General features: G+C 40.4%; 1 protein-coding gene across 7 annotated transcripts in view; it reads left to right on the forward strand.

Moving 5' to 3' along the window:
* The window catches only part of ST6GALNAC3 (ST6 N-acetylgalactosaminide alpha-2,6-sialyltransferase 3), a 267781-nt gene that overhangs the window by 175228 nt on the left and 64724 nt on the right, over positions 1-27829 (forward strand). For all 7 annotated transcript variants that reach the window (XR_014565334.1, XR_014565335.1, XM_083743134.1 and 4 more), the window contains one exon: positions 5950-6359. Coding sequence is in view for 5 of the 7 variants with exons in the window: in XM_083743134.1 (XP_083599260.1) it covers positions 5950-6359 (410 nt within the window). In the remaining 2 variants the exon portion in view is untranslated. The remainder of the gene's footprint in view (positions 1-5949; positions 6360-27829) is intronic.

Raw genomic sequence — 27829 nt, forward strand, 5'->3', positions numbered from 1 at the left:
GTTAAATAATTTCCAAGTGTTAAAAGTTTGATGATTCTGAACATTAAATTTTATGAAGACAGGGATGCTTTCTGCAGCGTGAGGCCTGGAGCCAACTTGCTTGCTGTAGTAGGAGGAACAGGGGACTGAAACTCGCACATAAGTAATCAGATCCAGCTTGCGTCTCTGTGTGTATGTGCGTTCGTGTTGGTTATAGTTTGTGATTTATATATAGCACTCCTGAGAGCCACACTAAATTGGAACGTCAGGTTTGTGAACATGCAAGCAAATGCAGCATTGTCTTGCCTTCTAAAATATGCTGAGCATTCTTGCCTACAAAGTCTTTGTCCCAGGTTGAGGTCTGTGGAAAGTAACTATGTGTGGATGGAAACAGCTTGGCTAATTATTCCTGAAACAGAAGAAAATTAAAATACTTTTTTTCCCTTTTGCTTATAAGACACAGGGAAGCAATAAAAGCAGTGCCAGACAGTTAATGGCTCTTTTGTATCTTTCATTTGAGAGACCTCAAAAGAACATCAGGAAGAATCAAGGCAAATGCTATTCCCACCTGGTATCATTAAACATGTTGCATTCTCCAAAATGGAAAACTCTGATGATATTCTGGAAGAGCTGAAGAATAAATAGCACTAAAATGAAGTATGCATCTCTAGAGCTTTGCTACCTGCATTGTTAGAATCCATGCAAATTGGATAATTAGAAGAGAAGCTCAAATTAGAGGAGTAAATTAATGTGTGGTGTGACTTGTTAATAATTGCCCCTCTCAAACATTAAGAGGATTAATATTGCATTGTTTCTAAATTACAAAAAAAAAACTTCCCATAATTAAGATAGCAACAGAAATGGTTTAATTTTGAATTTTCTGAATGTCCATGATAATTTAATCATAAGGCTCATTTTCTATGCAAAACACAGAATGTTGAAAGACAACTCTGCTACTGAGGAAATGAGGATGGGGCAGATCCCTTTTAATCTTTTGGACCAAATTCATTGTTTATTCTTCTTTTCACAATGGGAATCATGTGTATTCACACCACTGTGTTCATTTGGTAACACACATCAGTAAATACGCAGCAGCTGTTAGAAAGTGCTAGTTAGTTTTGCCGATGACCTTTTCCGGTTTGGTTTCTTTCATTATTTAATAGTGTAACCTTTGATTTTGTGGAGCAGCTTCAATGCTAAATGCAAAGGTTTAATAATTGGAATTGCTTCATAAGTGACCTTTATTACACAGCTATCTCTTTGCAAGGGAAATCTCATTGTTTTTCAAGTTCTAATTCACCGTTTTAATTATGCTTTCTATTGACCACAAGCTCTAGTGGAAAATGGAAAGGTCAAACATTCCATTGTTCCTTTACGGATTTAAATGTAAGTTCTCTGCAACTGATACATGTTGCATTAAAAAAAAAAATAATAGGGTGGGTCTTTTCTATACATATCCAGAGTGAATCAGAGTTGCAGTAGTTCTGCTCAGCAGCATGGTTCTGCAGTCAAACAAGATGACAGGAAGACATTCAAAGACATCTCAGTATCTTAATGTTACATTTTGAACAGATACAACGATTCCTGCAGGATCAGTTTTTCAAGGGAGGGATTTAGCTCTTGAAAAGTTGGCTTGCTTTAGTGTTGGTATCAGGGAAAGCAGGAGCAATAACATGGGGTTCACAAGGAGAGGGGGCCAGGGCTGGGTGTGCTTGTTATTACATGCATGCAAGCCAAAATTCATTTCTGTAAGAGCGGTCCAAACAAGCAAGTGTATGCAATAGCTGATTATTGTGCTATGGCTGGTCATATTTCTCAGAGTGGTTTTTAGGCATCATTTCATATGAGTAATACTTCCAGAAATATTTCCTTGGACTTTGCATTATGGACAATGGCTGCTTGAACATTTTATTGCCTCCCCTTTTTCACTAGAAGTCATTGTTCATTTCAGATGCTGCAGGGGGAAATTATTACGATGCAATCAATTCCAGAATTTCTGTTTTATGTAATGTTACCATTGTGCTAATGAGAAGCTGGCATGTAGGGTGTCAGATGTGAGGCTGATAAAGACATGCCTGCAAAGGAACAACTAGGAGCCTTAAAGTGCACTCAATTGTTCCATGGCTAGTATGGCTTGCATATGGGAAAAAATAAACTTGGTGTCAAATGCAAAGCCCACTGGGACATTGCTGCACTTGGGAGCTCCCTAGTGGCAATTCCCAAGTGCATCCGATGCCTGTCCAAAATGGGGTTTGAATCAATTTCAGCTGCAAACTCTGCTGGGATTGACTGCACTCAGGAATTGCACAGTCAAATCTCACCAGGGTTTGCAGTAAGCACTAATCAGCTGCAAGCCCCTTTCAGCAGGAATTTTCCTTGGCGGGGCGGTGGGGGGGGGGGGGACACCCTGGCAGCTTGTGTTTAAATGTGACTCCAAAGGAAGAAAGGAAAGAATTGGGAGTGCACTCTCAATTATTTCCTTTGAAGTTGGGTGTCAAGTGATTGACAGCTGAGTGGTCCTGCCCATCTATTAAGATGACAGATTCTTCCCCCATCTCTGCTATAACAGATAGGAATTTTCCTCAAATAGTCATTTTGGCTTTGACCGCCAACTCATTGAAAATGTTATAGATGGTACCTCATTTAAGTCATAGTCAGGGTAAACTCACTGAAAACAATGGGCATAAGTTAGTCACTGTCATTGATTACAGTGGGTGTGCTCCGAATATGACTCAGTTAATTATCACCTTATGTGAATATAAATTTGTATATGAATTCTCTACAATTGGGGCATAACATTAATTCCTCCAGGGAGAATATATGTCCGTAGTATCCTAAGATACTGTGCAAGAGTTCAACTAGGAACACTCACTCAATTTTATGGAAATTTTCCTGCTTCTAGAAGCAATAGAAAGGTAGCCTTCAGAACATATTTCATTTAAGTTACTACATTGCATCATTTAAGTGATGAGCATCAATATGGCGGTCCCATTTGGCAGGTACAGCCTTTGGGTATATTAAAAAATAAAGTGCTTAATTTGATATCCTCAAGTATCTCATGACAGTCTTGCTTGTATGAAGCTGCCAGTGTGTACTATCGATCACAGATGGTTCATGCAAGAAACATCAATATTGAGAAAAAGCTCTGAAAAAGCCATTGTAGATTGAGTCATGATTATAAACAGATAAACGTAGTAAACTTATTAAAACATCAGTTTGTAAACAGGCCATATTAATCCACATTAATCTCAAAATCCTCTGGCAGAATCACTATTCCACACCAGTCCCACTGACATTATTATTGCTCATCAGTTTTGTAGCAACAGATGGTGGTGAGGACACAGCTGTGCAAATCCTGAAGTCAAGACACCAAACAAGCAAACCTAGAGAGGGTCAAATAATAAAGCCAACAGCAGATCCAGTAGGACGTGACAGATATTTAAGGTAGCAAAAGCTTTAATCTAGAAGGCTTCCAAAGCAATTGGATGGTCAGTAATAAAGGCTTTAACTGAATTTATTTTGATGGCAATAGGTGCTCTTTAAAAATGGATTTCCTTTTATCCAGTTAATGATATTTGACCTAAAGCATATACAAACAACAATTCAATTTCTTGTATGTTTTGGCAGTGTGTGTGTAGATCACATGTGAGTACACATCAACCTTCTTCTTGGTGTTTGCAAACACAAGTTTGACACCAGAAGAGGCAGTTGAACCAGACCAACCTTTCTACTTCATCACTCTCAGTTGCAGAAATCCCTTCTTAGACGGTACATGACTGCACAAATTGCTGAGCTAGATTTTACAAAATGATAACCACAAGACAATATAAAGGGGAAAGGCAATGTTCCAGTAGGTTGATTTGTTACATTCCATATGAACATTTTTTAAAAAGGAAAATGAACAGTGAACAACCAAGCAAGCATACAGAAACCCATTCTTCCATAAGGAGGCTTTTTTCCTTCAGTGTTTTTTTATGTTGCTATTTCTTCTTAGCAATTGTTGTGGGAGGTGAGGGACAAGACAGGAAACTTCTGTGTGAATCCAACATACTGCTGATGCAATGGTTCCATCAGGACAAATATTTCTGCTTTTGCAATGGAATGTTTTGCCATTCTGCTCCTTCTTCATGCCCCCCTAAATCCATTTTCAGCATTTCTCCAACCTAACAGAGCAGATTTAGGGAGGACACCTGGGGGAGGGAAGAATGGGGGAAGTCCCGTTGTGCAAGTGGAAATCCTTGCACAGACAGTATGCATTAGTAGACAACCATCCTCTGTAGTTTTGCTGACAGGATAGTGCTCATTGGTACAACTTGTTGGTAGTTGAATCAGCTTAAACTCCAGCAGTCCATGGCCAGTCCAACCCTGCCCTCTTCCCACCCCTGATAGACTAGCTCCCACCTACAAGGAAACTTATTGTGGTAGCTTCCGCCTATCCACAGTTTAGTGGGACAGAGTCAGGTGCTTCACAGTGGAATGCTCTGCAATTTTCTTAGCCATCGTTTAATGGCTTAGCATTATGCACAAAAACAGCCAATAGCTAACAAGGTATGTTTTTCAAATGATTCATAATTACCATGTCATTATGAAATACTTAAATTCAGAGATAACACAGACACTACAATATTGACAAGATGTACCTGGGCAGCAGTATGATTAGATGACAAAAATGATTCCGGCAGTGGCAAATTACTTTGCTCCATTTATTATTAAAGACCCTAATGACCGTAATAGATCTTTTCCTCACAGAGCTAATAATAAATAGCTTTTATATCTCTAGAATGTATTAACTCTGTACGCATATTCTTTTTGATCAATATTGTCAAGCCAGTACAGTTTCCGCAGAGACCACCTTGACCAAAAAGCAACTTTTCTACCAAAAACACATTACATACCTTCATTTCTAGACCTTTAAAAAATGAGGAGGGGGGAAGCATCTTGTGCAGCGTAATGCAAACAATTATTATCTAGTTGACTTAAAATTGCAGAGGGCAGAGATTACATTTTATTCAATGTTCAGTGATAATATAAGCAGGAGAAAGTCTCCCTGATGGCTTTGTTGTCATCCTGTTATTAAATAGCTTCACTTGCTTTGCCACGTGGGAGTTGACTCCTTTTCTCCTCGCTGCCACTGTGTTGTACTTTCCCTCTCTATTTTCTTTACAGCACTTTTCCAACCAGACACCATGAGTGCAAATGCATATTATCTAACAACAGCATGTAATCATGTTAGTCATGTTAGTCTTCTAATAATCATGTCTGCATTCTAATGGGCTAGGTAAAATTATTTGCCTCAAATCCTCCACAGGGTTCTAGCATTTATAATCCTCTCATTCTCTCTCTCTCTCTCTCTCTCTCTCTCTCTCTCTCTCTCTCTCTCTCTCTATGTATATACATGCTACAGTTGCTGTATATCTCACTTCCACCCTGCACTTTTCTGGTTGCACAGATTTTAGCTGCATAACTGACATGCTCCAGCATGGAATCCCACAGAACCTCATTCCTGCCTTGGCTTTAATAGTTCCATGGGTATTTTATTGACTATCTTTCTAAGTTTTAATCTCAGACTTTTCCCCCTGGCCTGTCTCAACTTCTTTTCCTCCCCTTTGACTAATTGGTACACGAGAATGGGCTTTTTCAATGGTCACTCCCCATCTGTGGAATGCTCTCCCCAGAGAAAGATGCCTGGTGCCATCATTGTCAGTTTTTAGGGCAATGACATTTGTAGTGTTGGTACTGATCCAGTGACAGAGAAGCTGATCATTGACAAATCAGTATCAGTGTTGGTCTTAGAATGCTCTGCCCTTGAACCACCTGAAATGTTGGTTGATTTGTTTCTGGTGCCATGTAGGCACTGGGTTGGGTAACATGCCTTGTCACATGATGAGGCAGGAGCACAGATTTCTGGGAAGTGGCCTGTTCCAGAGACTGACAGTTTATTTTTGTTCTCTTCTCTTCCTCCCTCACCAGCCTCTACAACTGGACTGTGACCTGTGTGCCATCATTTCAAATTCAGGTCAGATGTCTGAACAGAAAGTAGGATTTGAAATTGACCAGTCCTCCTGTATCTGGAGGATGAACAATGCTCCTACCAAGGGCTATGAAGAAGATGTTGGGAAGCGGACCACCGTGAGAGTCGTCTCCCACACCAGTGTTCCTCTTCTACTTAAGAATCCTGAATATTTTTTCAAGGAAACCAACAGCACAGTTTATGTCATCTGGGGACCTTTTCGAAACATGAGGAAGGATGGCAGTGGCATTGTGTACAACATGCTGAAGAAGACTGTGGACAGCTACCCTGGGGCAAAAATCTATGTGACCACAGAGCAGCGCATGAGTTACTGTGATGAAGTATTTAAGAAGGAAACTGGGAAAGACAGGTAAGTCCTGCCTGGCACATTGAAAACTTATACCAATGTCGAAAAAGGATTTGCCATTGTTGAGTTGTTTACTGTACAAATAAGTAATTTGCTGAAGGCTATTGAAATGTGTCCATTGCAGGGACAGGACTCAAACTCATGATTTTTGGATCAAAGTCAGTGTTGTCCACTAGGCCATGTTGACTCTTTTGCCATGTTCCATATGTTATACTTTCAGCTCCTCTCTCCATTGAGAGGCCTTGAATGTGACAGTGAAGTGTGTTCTGAATCTGAGCCACTGGGTAAGCTGTCAAAGAATAACTTAGCTCCATATGTGAGGGGAAATGGCTGTGTGTGCCTTGCCAAACCTTTAGACATTTGTTCACTGTATCAGTTTCAGACTCTCAATTTTTCTTACTTTTGTTACTTAAGCTAGATATTGTGGTTTCCTCAGAGAAACAACAGCCCTCACTTCCGTTGTTGCTTTAAACAGTGCACTGACTTTGCTGCAAACTAAGTTACAGGGAAGCCAAATGCCACTCCTATAGTAAAGGTAAAGGGACCCCTGACCATTAGGTCCCGTCGTGGACGACTCTGGGGTTGCGGTGCTCATCTCGCTTTACTAGCTGAGTACAGCTTCCGGGTCATGTGGCCAGCATGACTAAGCCACTTCTGGCGAACCAGAGCAGCACACGGAAATGCCGTTTACCTTCCCGCCGGAGTGGTATCTGCTTATCTACTTGCACTTTGTGCTTTTGAACTGCTAGGTTGGCAGGAGCAGGGACCGAGCAATGGGAGCTCACCCCATCGTGGGGATTTGAACCACCAACCTTCTGATCAGCAAGCCCTAGGCTCTGTGGTTTAACCCACAGCGCCACTCGCATCCCTCACTCCTATAGTATACAAATGTAAAGCTTTTCTTGGAACCAGGGAGGTTTATTCCTAAAATATCAACTGTATACATGCTGTGCACCACCAGTGTATTGCTATAACATATTTCTAGCCTGACAAGCCTCTAATGACACTTAGATGTTAGTTGATCTTGAGAAACAAAGTATTTCTAGCACAAGATTATCTCAATTTTGAACTACCTGGTGGTGGGGAAAAGCGATCAGGAATGAGCTGCAAACAGGTCTGTGATGCAAATAAGCAAAACATTTAAATTAAAATCAGTCATTAATATTAGTTGGTGGAAGAGGCTAAAACCAATCTCTATTAAGGAGATAATGTCCACCAACCTGTCACATTCCAAAACAGATTCCCTGTTTACCTAATCTGAACACAGAATAACTTTTGAAACAGGCTGTCAAAACCTGGCTATTGTTCTTGACACCATGATGGTGTGAACGTGAAGAAAAAAATGTTCTTTTTTGCAGACCCTTATTAGGGAAATATTTATATGTTTAAGGCAGTATGAACTTTCCTTCTTTCTGAATAATTGTTGTGCATAAATTATGCCATTTCATTTTTATGATTGTGGAGGTGCTCAGAAACTGACAGCTTTTTCCAATACTTCATTAGCACTTTTCAAAGCTGCATTATGTATACAGAGTCAGATGAAAGGAAGATTTAAACTATGTTTATAGGGATGCCAACCAGCAACCAAATGTGAAAAGGATTTCCCCCCTTTGTGACTGTTTACCTGAATTCCAGCACACTATTGAGTTGCCTTGAAGTTTAAAACCTAATAGAAAATCTTACAGCATCGTTTAATTAGTAAATAGCTGGGAAAGGAATCCTTGTAGATTCCATTAAAACAAAAAAGAGTTCATTCTGGTCTGATAAAATGCACTGAGCAGCTCTAAATAGCATTTAATTAGCTGGCACCAAAGCTGCTCCACCCTCAGGGATGCGTAAAATTAATGAAGGTTAGAAGCAAAGAGATCAATGCTACCATACACCACAGCCTTACGTGGAGGTGATGTGGAGGAAGGGGGTGTCTTGGTGGCGAGGCTCCTTTTGGAAACCATTTGCCCTTAAAAAACAGAAAGTCACTTTCACAGAAGCAATGCTTAAAATGAGCATCAAGCAACATTGCTGTGGGCTAGGCTGGTCTAATTTGAGCCAGCTTGCAACCCCCCTCACTGTTTATCCTGAATAGCCCAGATTAGCAGTGGTGCAGTGCCTTAGGCAAAAACTGTGTTGCAGTCTGCTGTCAGGCCCAGTACCTTGACTAGTGTGCCTCTGTTTAATTATTACACCACCCGCAATACTGACTACCCAGTCAGTGATCAACACGTGGCGCTGGTTGGTAATACTGTGTTCAGAACCTTGTATTACGCAATCATACTGCTTAGTCAGATGTTGCTGAGATGTTTTGCTTTGCTTTGTTTTAAAAGATGGCTATAAACAACATAGTTACAGTATAGGCCTTCTAAAATTCTTATAAATAATTTTACACTACTTTTTATGTTGTGAACTGCCCTGAGATTTACGGATGTAGAATGGTATACAAATTTAATAATAATTAAAAGATACTTAACTGATCATCAGCATACCTCAGAGTTGGCATTCACATCAGCTTCTCAAATCAGATGGGGGACCCACCAGATTACAGGTAGCTCAAATGCAGCAGACCAGTTGCTCTGATGAGCTTCAGGGGTCAACCAAGCTGCAGTCTCTAACAGCTGTTCTCAGCTATATCCCCAAACTCAGGGGCAAACAGTGGTTAAACAGGCTATGCTTTGGCCTAGAGCTGTAGACTCCTAAGGCACAACACATTTCTTTAGCAATTATTCAATATAAGGATTTGATGAATGAGTAGAGTTGGAAAGGTTGGTTGGTGGATGAGTTGATTCCTTAGTAAGGTCCAGGTTGCTTGCTCAGGTGGAGTAAACCATTAGTTCAGGATGCAAGCCCAAGCATGGAATTGTCATACAGATGTTTGTGATCTTCTGCTCCTCATTCAGGGCTACTGTTTCCTTTAGGACATGCCTGTTCCCTTATTCCACCAATTCTGGGCTAGCGTCTTAAGTCACCACATATGATGGAAGTTTCTGAGACTAGCATTGTTCATGTATTATACTGATACTTATTTTTTAAAAAATAAATAATTTTTGGAGCCAAAGAGCTTCCAAGGTGGTTCACAGTATATATCATAATGCGATAAAAACCAGCATCAGAAGAGCAGAAGCGTTGTAGTCACCTATGTTATCCTCAGAGCAGACCCACTGAAGTGAACAGACCTAAGCTAGTCATGTCCATGAATTTCAGAGGGTCTACTCTGAGTACATCTAGCATTGAATACTACCCCTGGAGTTACTAAAATGTTAAAAACTTGTCAAAAGCTAGCAGAATAAAAATGTTTTGGCTGCCCACCAACTACCCAAAATGGAGCTATTTGAATTTCCCCTTGCAGAGAATCCCTTAGCAGTGGAACATACCACGTCACCATTTAGCCTCATCACTGTGGTCCCAATCCTGGTACAAGGGGTTCTATCACCCTACTCTTGTTCTGTGCCTTCTATGTATTCATTTCCATTGTTCTCAGTTATGGCATGTTGCCATTAAGGTAAAGGTAAAGGTACCCCTGCCCGTACGGGCCAGTCTTGACAGACTCTGGGGTTGTGCGCCCATCTCACTCAAGAGGCCAGGGGCCAGCGCTGTCCGGAGACACTTCCGGGTCACGTGGCCAGCGTGACATCGCTGCTCTGGCGAGCCAGAGCCGCACACGGAAACGCTGTTTACCTTCCCGCTGGTAAGCGGTCCCTATTTATCTACTTGCACCCGGAGGTGCTTTCGAACTGCTAGGTTGGCAGGCGCTGGGACCGAGCAGCGGGAGCGCACCCCGCCGCAGGGATTCAAACCGCCGACCTTTCGATCGGCAAGTCCTAGGCGCTGAGGCTTTAACCCACAGCGCCACCTGCGTCCCACAAACCTGCGTTTGTTGCCATTACAAGGATATAAATAATATTTGCTGCTGCTTACTCCAGTATAACCCAAGATGCACCAAGATTTGCATGGGGGCAGAATTAGTATTCTGTGCAAGACATCAACTCTGGTCCACCTTTGGAAATAAGGAATGGACAAAATGAATCCAGTAAGCAAGTTGCATAATTTGAAAGGTAGTTAGTATTTTAGATAGATCCGAAGGCAACAAATTGCTTTTGAGCTTCACACGGCGGAGTCCTTAGTCTCCTCAGTATGTGCACCAGATGGTGCAACATATTAGGCTTTGAAAGTGATGTTTTATCATTTGAGGCAGAGAAATGCATCATGCTGCTCACTGACTTCTAAGTCAGGATGCAAGGATATGGAATTGCTGAACCTGAGACTTTGATCAGCTTCCTTGATGCAGTTGGCTTGTTACCATGACAATACATGTAATCCATGTAATCTGTGCTATAAAACTGCTTATTCCAAAGTAACTTTGTTGAGAGTCAATAACTTATGAGATCCTTTTACCATTGGTTGTGATTCTGTCTGCTTGCGAAGATGAGGCTGACACAGATCAGTCACCTTCCTTCCATATCTCTTCATTTATTATATTTATAACTTCATTTACTAGATTTATAATGTTTCTGAGCACAATTCAATGTGTTTCTTCTGACCTTGGGCCAGTATACCTGAAGGAGCATCTCCACCCCCATCGTTCAGCCTGGACACTGAAGTCCACCTCTGAGGGCCTTCTGGTGGTTCCCTCACTGCAATAAGTGAAGTTACAGGGAACCAGACAGAAGGCCTTCTCAGCAGTGGCACCCTCCCTGTGGAATGCCCTCCCATCAGATGTCAAGGAGATAAAGAACTACTCACTGAAGGCAGCCCTTATTGGGAAGTTTTTGATGTTTGGCGTTTTGTTATGTTTTTATATGTGCAGGAAGCTGCCCAGAGGGTGGAGAAACTCAACCAGAGTATAAATACTCATTCATGATAGCATGCATAAGATTCTCAAGTGGTCACTTATTCAGTTGCTTATCTGACCTGGACCTCCATATTGTCACTATAAAGTTGCTGCATCAGGGATATTGCTAGGGAATGGGGTCCCAGGGCATGGGGAAAATCTTTATTCAGATTGCCCCAAGTATTTCCAGGGGGTATAAATTTAATTGGGGTGTGTGATTCTGATTACTGGGTGAATATTAATTTGGTGGGATAAAATACATTTAGGTGATTTTATCTAGAGATTGTTTGTGGGGCCCCCAGGAATGGGCTTAATGCCAATACTAAGATATGCTAAAATGGCTTATATACACGAGCTTCACAGTGTCTTAAACTTTGAAGCTCTTTGCATGAGGTCTTCTACAGTGCTAATGCAAATCAGCTCTCAGATCAGCTTCCCTAGGCAGCATGGACAAGGATCTGCTTTAGTTTGTTATCTGAACCATACGAATGTACATTTCCATGCAAATTTAAACAGCTGCCCTGCAAATATTGTTGTTTAGTTTTCTTAGTCGTGTTCGACTCTCCGTGACCCCATGAACCAGAGCATGCCTTGGAAACTCTCACTTTCTTCTCAAAGCTTCTCCTTTTTTATTTACATGCAGTTTTCTTGGCAAAATACTGGAGTGGTTTGTCAGCTCCTTCTCCAGGTGGATCACATTTAGTCTAAACTCTCAGCTATGACCTGTCCATCTTGGGTAGCCCTGCACATCATAACTCATAGCTTCTTGGAGTTATTCAAGCCCCTTCACCACGACAAGGCAGTGATCCATGAAGGAACTGCAAATATTAGTAGAATAATATAGCTTGTGAGTTGGCGTACTAGGGTACACCTAATAGGCACATTTAAGCTCATGGAGTGGCAGAGATCCAACCAAGATCAGGGAATGGTTAAAGTATCCTTTGTAGTGGTAAAAATCTTGAACTTTTATTCCCCCCCCCCATCTTCCTGTAGCAAGAGCAACAGTAAAATAGGTTTGTATGAATTGTACAAATAATTGTGAAAATAACTCATGGGTTATTTTAAAAACAGAATAGTATCACATATTATTTTTATGAAGTCAAAAAGTACTGTTGGGGTGGGGTGGGGTGAATCCATAACCTAAATCTATCAGATTAAAAATTGTTTTCAGGCGTGTGTGTGTGCATGTGCTCTGGTATACTGTGGTAAACTCATGGCTTTGTAACTTCGACAAGGGCCACTTTATAAATTGGGAGCACCTCCAGACTTTTACTGTGAGCATTCCCTGAACTATTCATTGCCCATCTCTGTTCTTTCTTTATTTTTTTTTAAAAAGCAATTCTTTCAGAAAAGGTTAATGGTTTTGTCCATCTTCATTCATGGAATGACTAATAGCCCCTTTGTCAGTTAAGAGTTCTTTATTGGCTGAAAAAACAAAGGGTATGAAGCACAAAATGTTAATGAAATAAATAGATTTTTCATTATAAAACACTTAAAGCTCATCCTGTAACACTCCTGAATGCAAGAAACATTCCTGATAGCAAGTGTCTGGTGGAATGGTAGGGGGTGGGAGCAGGGAGGGAGAAAGAGAATGGTATTTGTACTGCCTTCTAACAGTCCAGAATCAACTGATGAATTACTAAATCCAGAATTGGACTAGATTTTATCCAGATGTTTTATTATTAAGTGCATTTAAGTGCACCTCAAGCACTGCCTTTCCCCATATAACTGACCTTGTGATCATAATCTGAGACCCTTCTTCATGTGTCCCCCTCCACCAGAGGTCCAAAGGGTGGCAACACAAGAACAGGCCTTTTCTGCAGTGACTCCCAGCTTGTAGAATGCTCTCCCTACAGAGGCTTGCCTGGCGACTTCACTGCATATCTTTAGGCTCCAGGTGAAAACATTCCTCTTCTTCCAAGCCTTTGGCTAATTAAATAATACATTTTTGTTGGGAAGCAATGGCTGCTTAAAGTGGTATTATATTGCTGTACATGTATAGTGCAGATGGGGCCTTGGTTAAAAAATGGATAATTTGGAAAGTTGTGTTACGCACAGAGAAAAGGCCAGAGATGAATATGGCAGATGTGTGGTGCCTATTGAAAATGTTTGGAGCCCAAGAAAACATGTAGAGTAGCCCTCCACAATGGGTGACTCAATGGGTTGCCATGTATCATGGCCAGCAAGGAGCTTGAAACCCCTACTCCTCAACTGTTCTGATAAAATCAGAAGCACAGTGCCCCCAAACACATATTTTTGGGTACCACAATCTCACCCCCAAAAAGCACTTGATGGAATGGTATCTATAGGAGGCCATCTGCTGTAGAGCATAGTGATTTGTTGGGCATATGATACTTTAGTTCTTGTTGGGAAAGTTCATATAAAGCTGTCTCAGGTTTGTATATTCTCATCCTCACCCACCAGCAACCTACAATTTTTGTTAGAATATTATATTATAATAGTAATACTTACTTTCCGGGTGTTACAAACATTCAGTGGCGTACCGTGGGTTGTCAGCACCCGGGGCAAGGCACGTAATTTGCGCCCCCTAACCCGTGGATTTGCGCCCCCTAACCCCCAGATGTTGCGCCCGGTGTGGCCGGCCCCCCCTGCACCCCCACGCTACGCCACTGCAAACATTTACCCATTCTACAAAGTCTCCTCAGGATAAATGATCCCATCAAATTGGGTGACAATTAAATGATTATATCTGCATAACTGATAAACACAGAGGTTACCATTAGCATTTTCCATCATTTTTATTATTATTATTTTTTAAAAATCCTAGCTTTAACTTCGCCACACTAAACCAGATCAGGCTCAAATTCATTACTGTATGTTATGAAGCACTTATAGATCAATCCTGTACATGTCACCTCAGCAATAAGTCTCATTGAGTTCAATGGAATTTACTTCTAGGTACATGTGCATTAGGACAACAGCTTCATCTGCCTAATCCAGTCTGTCTCGTTTCTGTTTATGCGCAGATCAGGTTTTCTCCATGTATAAATACAGTCTTGCTTGTTAATTCATATCTCCTTCTCTGTCCATAGTATTGACAAATACACCATGACCCTAGTTTTAATACAGACCCATTAATAATTTGGCCTCTGTGGGTGGGCAGATTATTACAGGAGGCCTTAGAAATAATTGCCCACTAATGTGAAAAAGCAGAAATATGTACAGTATTATATTGCTCATAATGTAATCATTAAAATAACAATTATGTGATAATGAAAGGATTCATTATGCTTAAGTTTATCTTTACATAATGTTAATAGCTAACGAAAACTGCAAAGATTATATCTAATTAAATTGAACAACATTACCAAAGCCTTCTTTGTAGAAAGGCGATCTTTAGCACAGAATTTTACATCCACGCGGAGTGTAGTTCAAGTCCATTTTTCACGTATTCAGAAATGTGACCATTTTATAATCAACTGTAACTGATTCTTTTCCATTAAATGAATTGGAAATGCATTCACTCAGGACAAATCCATTAAATGTACTTGAAATTATGTTGATGTGAAGTCCCTGAATAAATGAGAAATAGAAAATTACACAATAATGTGGGCTATTATTATTATAATTATTATGGCCTGTCATTCTGGAATGGCTGCTGAGACCTGGTGTTGATTGCAAATAGTTCTTCAGAGGTCAGATGGCACCAACAAGAGGGCATTAACTGATGGAGCATTTCATTCATGCAGCCTGAGGTTCTCAAGTGTTGCTTGTACAGCAATCATCCAACAGCGAGTTCTCAGACAAGACCCAAGTTTCCCTCTGAGATAAGGAACTACCCAGAGAATTCTAATATTCTTCAGGAAACCATTTATCTCTTACCACATGCTTCATACCTACAAGCTTGTAGTTAAATGCCTGCAGCCCTGAGACACTTTTCCAAGGCCTCTGATTTCCCCCAAGGTTTCCGTTTATTTCTCTTTTCTGGAAAATCTCAGAAAAACTTGTTCCTTCAGAGGGAGTTCAACTCCTCCCAGAACAGCTAACTCACCTGTCTCTGTATAACTTTGTGAGCAGAAACTTGTTCCAATGCATGAATTCTTGTTCCTTGCATCAAGCAGAGCACCTTATAGCATCTCCAGTGTGAACAGCTAATGATTAGAACTCATCAGAATAACTCATGGAAACATTTCAATAAATAATAGGTTGTTAGGTAGGTATGTGCACTGTAGCTGATAGTGCTCTAATGACCTCCCTGGTGATGGGAGGAACTGATTTCCCTGGGATGATTATGATTGTCGGAGACCATAACTACAGTTTACAACATTGATTCTTTTAAAAATTAATGTAGCATGAGTGAGTGGGCTTTGTAGCAACCAGATTTCTTTCTGTTATTTGGAGAGGGAAACAGTGGCTGCTTTTATTTTCTATCAAAGGAACAAAAAAAACAGTCCAGATTTTATTAAACAATTACACTATGGAGTTATCTGTAAGGCATTCTATGGGTTGCACCCAATATGCCATTTTAAAAATCAAGGATGTATATACTCTGTATGAGATCCTATTTGGATAATTGAGTAAGTGGCCAGATTTCCAAAAGTGTTGCATAGACATGTATTATATTGGGGAAAACGAATCATACATTATGTGGAGAACCTGGGAAAATAAAACTCTGATTTCTCTTTAAAAAAATAATCCTGTCTATTGTATTGTATTGTATTGTATTGTATTGTATTGTATTGTATTGTATTGTATTGTATTGTATTGTTTGTTCTCGTATTTGTTAATGCTTCAAAGCTTTGCAATGCATTTTTATTGTCCTAAAATTCAAACAAAGAAAAATGTGAAAATATGCTAACGGAACTGGCTTCATGCCAATAGTCCCATTTTTACTGCTTCCCAGTGTTGCAAGTAATGAAGATTCCTAAAAGCTCAGCAACATCGTTTCTTATTTGCATGAGAGGTTGAGAGAAGCAGTGGCAGCAAGATGCCCCCACTTTACACTTCGCTTGCTTAGTTATACTTGATTTTCTATACAAAGAACTAAATTGATATTTTCTTGTCTTGACTTAATTATTAAAGAATCATTCCAGATGGAAATATTTAGAATTATGATAATTCTTTCTGGGTAGACTCAGACATAACTGTTCTCTTTCCAAGAGTATTTGTGGCTGAAGTGCAGGAAAACTTATTACAGTTCAGTTACTGCATCAGAAATGTATCTAAAATAATAAGAGCTAGAAACTCTGTATTTGTCCCATTCATGGCCCATCTCATAGCCTCCAACATTTCTACAATGAAGATAGGGATGCCCCATTCCATAATATTAATAATACTAATAGTAGTAATAGTAATAATTTTACTGTTTATAATCCGCCCATCTGACTGGGTTGCTCCAGCCACTTTGGGTGTCTTCCAACATATATAGAAACATAATAAAAAAATTAACAGGGCTGCCTTCAGGTATCTTCTAAAGGTTGTATAGTTACTTATCTCCTTGGTTTGGGGGTTGCATAACTCCATACCCTCCAACATTTCTCCGATGAAAATAGGGACATCCTAAAGAAAAGCGGGACATTGCAGGATTAAATCAGAAACCGGGACAGCTTCTGTAAACCTGGGACTGTCCCTGGAAAATAGGAACAATTGGAGGATCTGCCATCTTGATGATGGTGTGTGCATTTGTGGTTGTGCATTCATGGGAAATTTCTTGGATCAGGATGCATTGTTCTAGTGTTTAGTCTTGGGAAGGCTGGTGTGCAAAACCTAACCCCCAGCTGGTGAAGGTTGAGGTTCCTCTTATGTAGCTTTCATGAAAGATGAGGTTAACATTTCTGTGTGCACAGATATGAAAGGAAAACACTGCCAAGGTACACAGATTGGCTGCTCTTCCCAACTTAATGAAGGGCATGTTCATCAGAAAAAGAGCTAAACATATTGCGAAATGCCAGGTACCCAATTACATGGAAGATGTTAACTAAAATGCTTTTATTATCACAGTGAATTAAGTGGATGTCTGAGGCCCTAATCCCTACTGTAGATAATCAGAGAAATGTGTTGTACTTTCACCCTTTACTTACAAATAGCGTATGTAGCATGTATCTTGCCACATGTTGACCATTTTTCGTGCTTCTAAATATTGGCATGGCTTTAGCTAATTGCACTGCCTGTGGGGGTGATAGGGCTGTCATTTCTTTACTCTTTGTTACTTTCCCCACACTAGCTCTGAAATCTCAGGTGGAATCCATTGACATATGGTTTGCACACAAAGTTAGAATTGAAGGGTTAATCTCTGAGTCTTCCATGTTGAACAGTATCCGCAGTAAAACTATTAGTAATATTTTGAATGAATTATTCTCCAGTGTATCTGTGGCAATTAATACTTGATAACCAAAATAGGAAGAGGGGAAAAACACATGGTTTATAGGACCAGATCATAGATCCCATTTTTCCCTTATGTCCATATTAATTTCTTCATGTTCCACAATACTTGCATATTATATCAGTTGGGAATTCTCTTGAAATAAGATAGCCACACAGTTACACAGATTACATCAGTCCATTGTTGCTGGTGGTTCATTTTCAGAATTAGCCATTCCATGCCTAGGGTCTTTTCTACACACACACACCCCTTAGAAGTGGTCAGCACAATTGCTTTGTAATGTGAGCAAAATATCCAGACACAAAAGCACATTCAAATATGGGGGGAAACCCCATGAAGGGGTGTGTGTGTGTGTGTGTGTGTGTGTGTGTAGAATTGCTGTATTTTTGTAACAATCAACTATGAATTTAGCAGCCATGTTGTTATGCTGAAGTGTGCAAACATCTATGTTCAGTACATCTAGAGCTCAGTAAGGAGGAGGAGTAGAGTGGCATGTAAATCAATGGGAATGATTTGTGGAAAATTCACTTATAATCCTGACAAATGCATACGTTAGTGCCAGTACAAGATTGTAGCCTAGTTCATAGCCTAGATGAGGTGGCTGAACTGTTCTTGGACTGCTCCACATCAAACTGCAGGTGGGAGGAGAGGTTGAATTACTCAACGCTCCCTTACTTGTTTCCTTTTTAAAATGCTCTACACATATCTAAGTAATTGCAAGGGAGAAATGTTCAAGCTGTGCCTTCTTTCTAATGTGCTGGTTTTCTGTGTGTAAGGCATTTATTTCAAGAGGGTGTAATGGTATAGCCCAGGCCACCAGCAACTTATGTGAACTAGGCCTAGGAGTGCATCTACATAGCTGCTCTAAGGAAGCAGTCCAGACTCATAGAGGCTTTAACGGATGCTGAGCCTCCTCTTTTCCAGATAAGTTCCATCAAGGTTCCACTCTACAATACTGACCTTGGTGCCAATTGAGGAGGTGTCCTAGGAAAAGAGTATCAGTTGCACTGTTAAAGTGCTGAGCCAAGAGCTTGGGGAGTTTTCTCTAGCCTCTCCTAGATGTTATACTGAACCTGGAGTTATAGGAGGGTTGCTTGAAAAAAATAGTTGGACTGTGTTTGTCCAGCAGCCTAGCGCAGGCATGGGTAATCTGTTGCCCTACAGATGTTATTGGACCCCAACTTCCATCAACCTCTGCCAGCAATGCCAATGATCTGAGCTGATGGGAGTTGTAGTCCAGCAACATCTGAATTGCCACAGGGTTTCCCATCCCTGACCTAGAAGTTTCAAGGTCTACCTTTTTGGGTATCTCAACAATAAAGTCCACATGTAACACATTTTAAATCAACTCTCAACCCACAATAGAAATAAACGTGAGGACTTTTGTATAATAGAGGTGACACCATGCTTACTGTATCTGATTTGCTATCAGGAAGACTAATTGGATAGAAAATGTGTTTCAAAGCAAGGAAAGGCCCTGTCATGTATCATAAACATAACCTACATACCCAGCTAGCAAGCCCTTAGAGTGATATGCCACTGAGAGATTGGTGCATTAATATCCAGAAAACAGGAATATTAGATAGGAGGGATTGCCTCAAGGACCTTTATATCTGTATGCCTTGACCTCTGCTAAGGTTTTTCAAAAAGCTATTATCTGTGGGATTCTAGCTCTGTGCTGTGGGTGCTCCTGCTTACCAGATTTGCAGAGAGGGCATCTCTTGCAAACCATCAGATTGCCATCCAGGGGTATTATTACAGACCTCAAATGTATTGGTGTTTCAGATTCTGGCAAGAATTAAATAAACTAAAATAGTATATTTCTATGGAAACAGCAGCTTACTAATGAACTATAGCCAGAGGTGGAGTGTTGAGGGGATTGTGTAACTTAAGTCAGTATGTGGCAGATTTTGAACTGAAAATGACAATCCTGTTTCCTTCCTAAGGAAAGGCTGATGCTCAGACTAAACTTTGCCATATCCTTATGATACGAATGAACCTTTGCTAAGGATTGATGAATTCCTCAAACAACGGTGCTTTATTTAATCTAAATTTGACCTTAATTCTCCCTTGGGAAGGGACTCGCAACTGAAACCATTATAGTGCCAACTGTGGTTTCAAAATAAATCCTATCGAACATATAACCACAATAGTTTTGAAACCCTGGTAATTTTCAAGAGGAAGGGCACCACAACATTCTCTCAATATGTGATCTGCCAAAGTACTGGGCTATACCAAAGTGGCTGGGAAAGTCATCGATCCAGACATATTATACACCAGTGTGTGATATAAATATTTGAAAATCAGACTCAGAGTGTTATTTACATGTGGGTTTATGAATATTAGAGTTGTATGTGAAGGAGAAGCCTTATTGGTTTCGAAAGACTCAGATGAAAGCAATAGCTGGAAGTATCCAATATGCAATCATTGATCTTCACAGTTCCGGGAGGGGGGGCCGGCGGTGTTGTTGTTCTTTCCAGTCCAATCAAACTTAAAATGCTCTTCCAGCTTTACACTTTAGAAAGTCATCTCTCTCTATAGCTGAAGGAGTCTTCTAGATTGCAGACTGGGGGGTGGGGTGGATTAAACTCTTGCATTCTCCCCACCCCCCTGTTAAACTGGATGAGATACAAAATTGCCTGCCTTGCATTGCTCGAATCAAAGTTTCTCTTAATAATAAGCATACCATTCTTCTCTGTATTCCTCTTTGTCTCTCTGATTCCATTATGAAAACAGCACCAAAAAAAAAAGAGCGATAAATCATAATGACATGAATCTTTTGTATTCTGTGATGCTCTGGCAGTGGGTTCTCTGATGTGATTGCAAGGGGTGGGGGGGGGGATCAGCAGCTATCTGATGGGAAATAAAGCAAGCTATTTTTCATCACAACTTAAGCAAACATTGGGGAGGAACAACCTAGAATTCTGCAGGGACCATTAGGTTTTATATCGTCACACAAAGTATTCTTATGATTCTTTGTATTAAGGATAATACAGAAAATAAGTTTAGATCTATTTTGTCCCCTCTTCGTTAAGCATTAAAGCGACACCAGCCTCGGATCAATCTTCTTTTAAAACTATGTTAATATTTATATTTGGAGATGTGAAATGTGGTGCTTCTTTTGCTTATTGTTTAATACACCAGCAATAACTGAAGGAACTTTCTAGTCCCACATACCAATGGCTGATACAGATTGGTGGCCCTGCCTTGATTGTCCATCTCCCTCCAGGCAGCAAAGCTGCTGAGCAACAGGATGACTAGTGCACCAGAAGAATCCCACCTCTGACTCTCTGACCCAATGCCAAATACAGACCCTCAAATCCAGCTCCAGAGAGGGCTGTCCTCCTGGTAAGGGATATGGAATCCCTGAGGGTGGTGGCAGCTACTCCCCTATCACCCAGCCAATGAGCTCCATAACTGTAGAAGCGCAATGGAAAAGGTCCCAGTCAAATCTCTGCTGGAAGGGTTCACAGAGCAGCTCCTCACCCAGTGATTGTGGAATAGGTTCATATAGGAGAAAGCCTAATTTGAGAATTTCCATGAAATGACAACTATCAAATCAACAGATAGTTAACACAGGAAGTAGCTGGTGTCATTCACACATCATTAGCTGCACAGATGTTCAGCCAACTTGTTTTCTTGTTCATTTATGTGTATTTCTTTCTCATCCTGTAATGTAAGGCAGTTGTAGATTTGAGTGCCCCACCTAGACAGCCATCAAGCCCAATCCCTCCTCCAAGCTGGCACCATCAACATATCATCAACAGAACATAATATGGATCATAACTTGCCAAATACCCAGAGTGCAACCAAACACAAGTGCCAGTAGAGGAGGCAGCAAACATAATCTTTTTATTTAAAAAATGCATCCCTACACCCCACTTTTACATTTCGAGTGAACTTTATCAGTGCAAGAATAGTGGGAACTACTGTGTGTATTCTTGAAGAAACATGCAGCTTTAATTGTACACAAAATATATTCATCTTAAGTTTGCAGTGATATATGTGGAGAGGTCAGAACCTATCCCAGTGCACATGCTCATCCATGCTCTGTCTTCTAGTGAGAAAAGGTCACTGGATGCATTTTCCATAGGTTTGCCAGCAACAGGAGCTCCTTCTGTGGTATCATTTCAACAAGCACAAAAGAGCAGGTTTAGGTCAACAAACACCTGACTGGTTTGTGAGGTTCTGCAAGTAATGGGGATACAGATTAAAAACATGAAAGCGGGTGTATTTGCATCAGATATCATAGCATTATTTTATAGAAAACCCTGCTGTGTTGTGTTATAATGAATCTCACCAGCTCAAATGGCTTTCGTTTTTGTACCAGAGAACAGTAGCACAAAATGCATAGGCCATTTTAATGTCATAGGTTAGGAAACTCTGACACTGAGTATTAATGTAAAATGCATTAGCATTGCCCAAGGCAAGCCCTCAAAACCCAGAGTATTCTCTCTCTCTCTCTCTCTCTCTCTCTCTCTCTCTCTCTCTCTCTCTCTTGGATTGAATTAAGTGCAGTTAAGCAACTTGCATAGCATATGTATAATTCGGAATCTGTATAGATACATATGTGGAGTGCTTCATTTTTTAAAAAACAAACAACCCAGCCATAGCATTGAGAAGCAGTACAAATAGCACAATTCCAATTTTCCTGTAGACAGTCAGAGCAATGGTATGAACTGGTTGTGTTTTGCAAAACCGTTAACCAGAAGGCATCATGATGTCACCGTACTATGCATCAGTGCCAGAGCTGGCCTGAGACATTTTCCTGCTTCACCCCAGAATCAATGAGGTGTCTCTCATTATCTCTTGAAATGCACATGGCTGTAAACACTCTCAAGAATTGTGATGTTGCAAGGATTCCATGCCTCTGGAATCACATGGGGGCTTCATTGACTCCTCTAGGAAAAATATACAGCCTCAATAAATTGATTGGTTGATTGATTGCACGCTGCCCTTCACCGCAGGGCACATCACAACATAAAAATACAAACACTTAGATCACGCACCCCCAAACTGTGCCCTCCATTTGTTTTGGGACTACAATTCCCATCATCCCTGACCACTGGTCCTGTTAGCTAGGGATGATAGGAGTTGTAGTTCCAAAACAGCTAGAGGGCCAAGTTTGGGGGTGCCTGACTTAGATTGTTTCCATAGTTGGACCAACTTTAAACAGTGCTATTAAAGCACCACACATCTCCACTAGATTCAGAGTATGCATCTCATACAAAGGCAATAGGAGTCCTATATCAGCTTGGTTCAGTAAATCTGCTGTCATTCTGGCCTACTGCAAGAAACACGAATGAGATGCTGGTAGAAGGGGATCCTATTATCTGTATTCTGCTTAACAGCCTTTTTTCAAGACGCTTTCATATACAATAGAAACACGCTTCAGTGACCCAGCCAGTTTACATGGGGTTTCACTCTGCATATAGAGCAATTGGATGGCAGTGTGACATGTATTCTCTGCCATGTGATTGAACTTGATGTGCTCCTGCCTTGCCTGAGTTGCTTGCAGGTCATCCTAGTCTACAGTCCTTCTCCATAATGTTCTGTATGCAGGGGAAATGTGTGATCCTGATGTCCTGGAAATGCCATTCATCAAAGCACCCCAGATATATCTATATATCTTATTTAGGACAAGAGCTGTGCAAGCTAGCTAAAATTCAGATAAAACTACACCAAACTTTTAACTCAATTACATATCATATTCTGTAGTGGTAATTCAAAACCTAGGCTAGCTAGATTTCTCCAATCTGGTGTCTTCCAGATTGTTTGTTATACAACTTTTAAAATCCTTGACTATTGGTCATGCATACTGAAGCTGATAGTGCTTATAATCCCAAACATCTTGAGAACCCAAGCCGGGAAAGGCTGATCTAGATCATAATTTTTTTGTCAGCTTCTTCCAGAGAAAGGGAAGGGAAAATATCCCAGAGTCCAGCCATAAGTTGTTGGTGATTTGCAGCGGAAGGTCTGGAAACTCATAATTGAATGCATTTTTATGGCCAGCAGCTTAATTGTAAACTTAAGAAGCAGATTCTGACAATAGAAATCTATAAAAGTTTATACTTTGGTATTTTCTACTGAGACTACTCTAGCCTCATGGATGTGGTTCCCATCCAAGGAAATTAAATGCAATTGTATTTTATTTAAATTAGTATATAGCACCCTGAATGCTGTTGCTAGGTACTGGAAAAAATGCACTTTTTTGTCAATATGAATTAGATTCCTCCTGTTTCTACACATATTGAATTTTCACATAGTAGGAGGAAAGGGAATATCCTTTAGCATCACTTTCATTGATCTGGGGACTGCATGTCTTTTCAGAGGCTCTGGAAATGTGTTGGCATCTCAAAGTAATGTTATGCTTGCATTTATTGCAAGCAATGGATGCTTCTTGATTCCAAAATGTATTGCCTCCTCCGGTACAAAATTTCTGTTTTATTCTTGCAGAAGAGAGAGCAAGGGAAATAATCTACTGAGAAATCAAGTGCAGGTACTTGGCACTTTTCCATGTATAGGTTTTAGTAACTGTGTTTCTTTCTAAATAAGTTCAAAATCAAATCGCTAGCATTTATACTTACATAGAAGTACTGGGTTGTTGTTTTATGAAATGTGAAAGTCAGCAATACTCAGCAATGGCACTCAGCAAGGAAAGCTCTTATCATAAAGGCTGAGATTAGGAGTAAATATATGGGACCAATATTCTTATGCAAAGGGAATTAACATATCTAATGAGACAAAGAAAGTAAAAGACCTGGGGGAGATGTTACAGTACAATCTAGCCTTCTTTGCTTTCATTTGTCCCCCAGGTCTTTTACTTTCTTTGTTTTGTTAGATATGTTAATGCCCTTTGCATAAGAATATTGCTGAGTATGGCTACAGGTGACTTCCTCTCCATGTAGTTGATGCTGCTGTGACAGCTTCAAGGTTGCCATTCATCTCTTTCTGTTCTCCAGAAACAACAGGTAGCTGCTTTCTACTGAATCCATTAATCCATTGATAGTGGCATAGAGTGAACAACACCTTAGCCATTTTGCTAGATTAGAGCACAAATCCAAATCTTCATACTCATGTTAATTTTCACCAACAGAAGCTTTGTACCAGAGGTTCCTGTAGCATAACAGTAAAAATGCAATGAAAAAACACTCAGCATCCAGCACAGTACATTACAAATGCTTGGGGGGGGGATGGGGGTAAAAACTTAGTGGTCCACCAAAACCCTCAGCAATTTTCAAGAGGTCCATGGGGTAGGGGGAGTTTGGAAACCACTCCTTTAGATACTTCCTGCGGTGGGTAATATATTCAATTATTGTTAGGAAATTCATGAAACATTTGCCCCTGATAATATTCAAAAGAATACTAGATTGAGAAGTTAACATGGTTCAAGCCCCTAAAGCCTACTTTTTTATGTAAGGGAACTGGACTAGGTTGCAAAGAATGTCCTTTAAATAGGCTAACCTAAATAAATAAATAAGAAACATATATTTAGCAGTGGTATGGCTGAAAATTGAAGAGGCTGGAGCGGCTGCCACACTTAAGTTTCTGTTGATAAAAAGTGACATTTAAAATTAAAATGAAGAAAATAATCCCTAAAGCAAGGCTTTGTGATGCTGGCCATTTGTGCCACCAGTTTGTATTAAGCACTGAAGGGAGGTAGAAAGACCTGTGGAGATTTGTTTTTCATTAAGGCATGAATTAACATTCAGGCAGCTGAGCTAAAATAGGTTTGCATAAAAGTTGGTGTTCTCAATTATTAGGCGTTCCATTCTATACAGTGAAATTAGAATTTTGAGTTATCATTTGAAAGTCTTTTCTTCCCCTCCTCCCGCCCCACTTGCAAAGCAAGATTATAATGGTTACTGGGGATTTCGATTAGGTGGCATTCTTATATATTGCTCACCTTATCTCATCACCAATTCTTTTCAAGTGACAAACTGAATTAATGTCATACATTAAATGCAAGAAGCTATGTAGATTCAACACTATGGCTGAGATTTTTTTTCCCCCACCCTGACAATAAATAAAGATATTCAAAAGCTGTATGCAGTACAGTTCCTTCTCAAGCATATATGCAGTATTATTAACACTAATCCAATGTGTGTACAAAATGTGCAAACTGACCTGAAATCAGCAACTGTGGCATTTGAGGAAGGGGGGGGGGGGCTTCTCACTAATTGCCTCGCACTACACAGCTTGAATTTTCAGGATTTCACATCACCTTTGTTATGCATGAGAAATCTAGTCTATCCTGGTTGCATAATATACAGAATTAATCAAGTCCATTTCACACACACATTTCCCCATAGATGGATTCCATGGTGCTGGGAGTCTCTTTCGTGTGATGCCTTCACACACTGCGGGGAACTGTTTTAGCGTTGTGTGATTCCAAAATGTATAACAATTCCATGAGAAGACCAAGCTGCAACACAGAACTTCACCACACTAAAGCAGTTCACATTCTTCAAGTGTGTGTGTGTGTAAAAGGATACTTAGCTTATTGTGCATGGATTTAGTTTATAATTCATGGCTAGCTGACCCCTGGCGCAGATGCCCTAGGAAGCATTAATAGTTTGCATCATGCTTGAACAGGAACAACTAGGTCTATGCACCTAAGTATGGCCATTGTAAGGCTTCTTCTCCTTTTATTTTCCCTCTTCTACACTGCAAGAGTGTATTATGTACTGTAGCTTAAAGTGGTGCTGATGTTTTGGTCTTGACTTACAGCTCAATTGACGAAAAGGTTAGCTGAACTATTATAGTAGCTTGCCGCCTCTCCTCCCTCTGTGTCTGCTGTGGGTTTTTGTGTGTGTGCAAAACAGATAAGCTTGCTTTTCCATTCAGTGAGCGGCTACAATCTCAGACGGGTCATGTTCTTCAGCAGCTCATTCTACACTTTTTATTTCCATTTGAATTTAGTTCTTCGCATGCAACCAAATGGGCAGGATTGGGAAACTTGTGGTCCTTAAAATGGTGCTAGACTCCCAAAGCCAATCAGTCTCTCAAACGACATGCCCAATTCAGTGATGATGGGAACTGTAGGCCATTAACATGTGGAAGGCCCAGGGTTTCCCATCCCTGAAACATGGAGTTCCAAAAACAGCAATCCTCTTGTTACATTGCACCTTTCAAAGGCACATCTAATGTTACATTTGTGTGTTGCTGTATTACATGCTTCCTCCATCTCTATGACTATTAATCCTACACCAGTGTACAGACACATTTAATCCTACAGTGGTACCTTGGGTTACAGACACTTCAGGTTACAGACGCTTCAGGTGACAGACTCCACTAACCCAGAAATAGTGCCTTGGGTTAAGAACTTTGCTTCAGGATGAGAACAGAAATCATGTGGCGGCGGCGCGGCAGCAGCGGGAGGCCCCATTAGCTAAAGTGGTGCTTCAGGTCAAGAACAGTTTCAGGTTAAGAACGGACCTCCAGAACGAATTAAGTTCTTAACCAGAGGTACCACTGTATTCCTAACTTGTCCATCAGTAGGCTACCGTCCTGTTGTACTGTGTATTGTCTAGTTCTGAATTCTACGATGGTTCATTCATTAATTTTATAATGAATGATTTTAGAGTGTTGTTTGTGCTGTACTTTTGTACTGTTTTATTGTTGTTAGCCGCCCTGAGCTGGGGAGGGCGGGATATAAATAATTTATTATTATTATTATTATTATTATTATTATTATTATTATTATTCATGCTGACTGCTTGCCCTTTATGGTTGACATCCATGAACGTTCTTCCCAATACATCCTTTGCACAGGTGAGAAAAGCTTTGCTGAGAAGCTAATATAATAGGTTCAGTTCAGGAAATGGTGCCAGCATGCATGAAACTCTCTCAGCTTGTTATGCTGATATACCAGAAGTTGATGCAGGCTGACCAAAACCCACAAGCTGAAACAGTCTTAAGTAAAGAAAACTACTTAACCATAATCAGACAAAAGTCCTTGTAGTGACTTTTCATAAACCTAGCAGTAACTCTGCAGCATTGCCTCCCCTTGACCCTGGAACTAAACTACCCTGGCATATCCTACAATGGCACTGCTGCTATGGAAGTGTATAGAACTATAAATTTTAGCAGAGCCCAGCCATCAGTACATTTGACTGCATTTATCAGCTCTGTTGCATTTAATAGCTTTATATTCATGGCGTGATTTAAGAGATGCTAGAGTCCCTGGGTAGAAATGTGAAGGCCTGGAGGGAGGGGGAACTGGTATAATTGGTGTTATCACAATCTTGCTGAGTTGTATGATCTATTATTTCTGTTGTACTTATCTTGTACACATTTGATCTTTGC

This window comes from Podarcis gaigeae, assembly GCF_964106915.1.
Source record: "Podarcis gaigeae genome assembly, chromosome: 6".
Lineage (NCBI taxonomy): Eukaryota > Metazoa > Chordata > Lepidosauria > Squamata > Lacertidae > Podarcis > Podarcis gaigeae.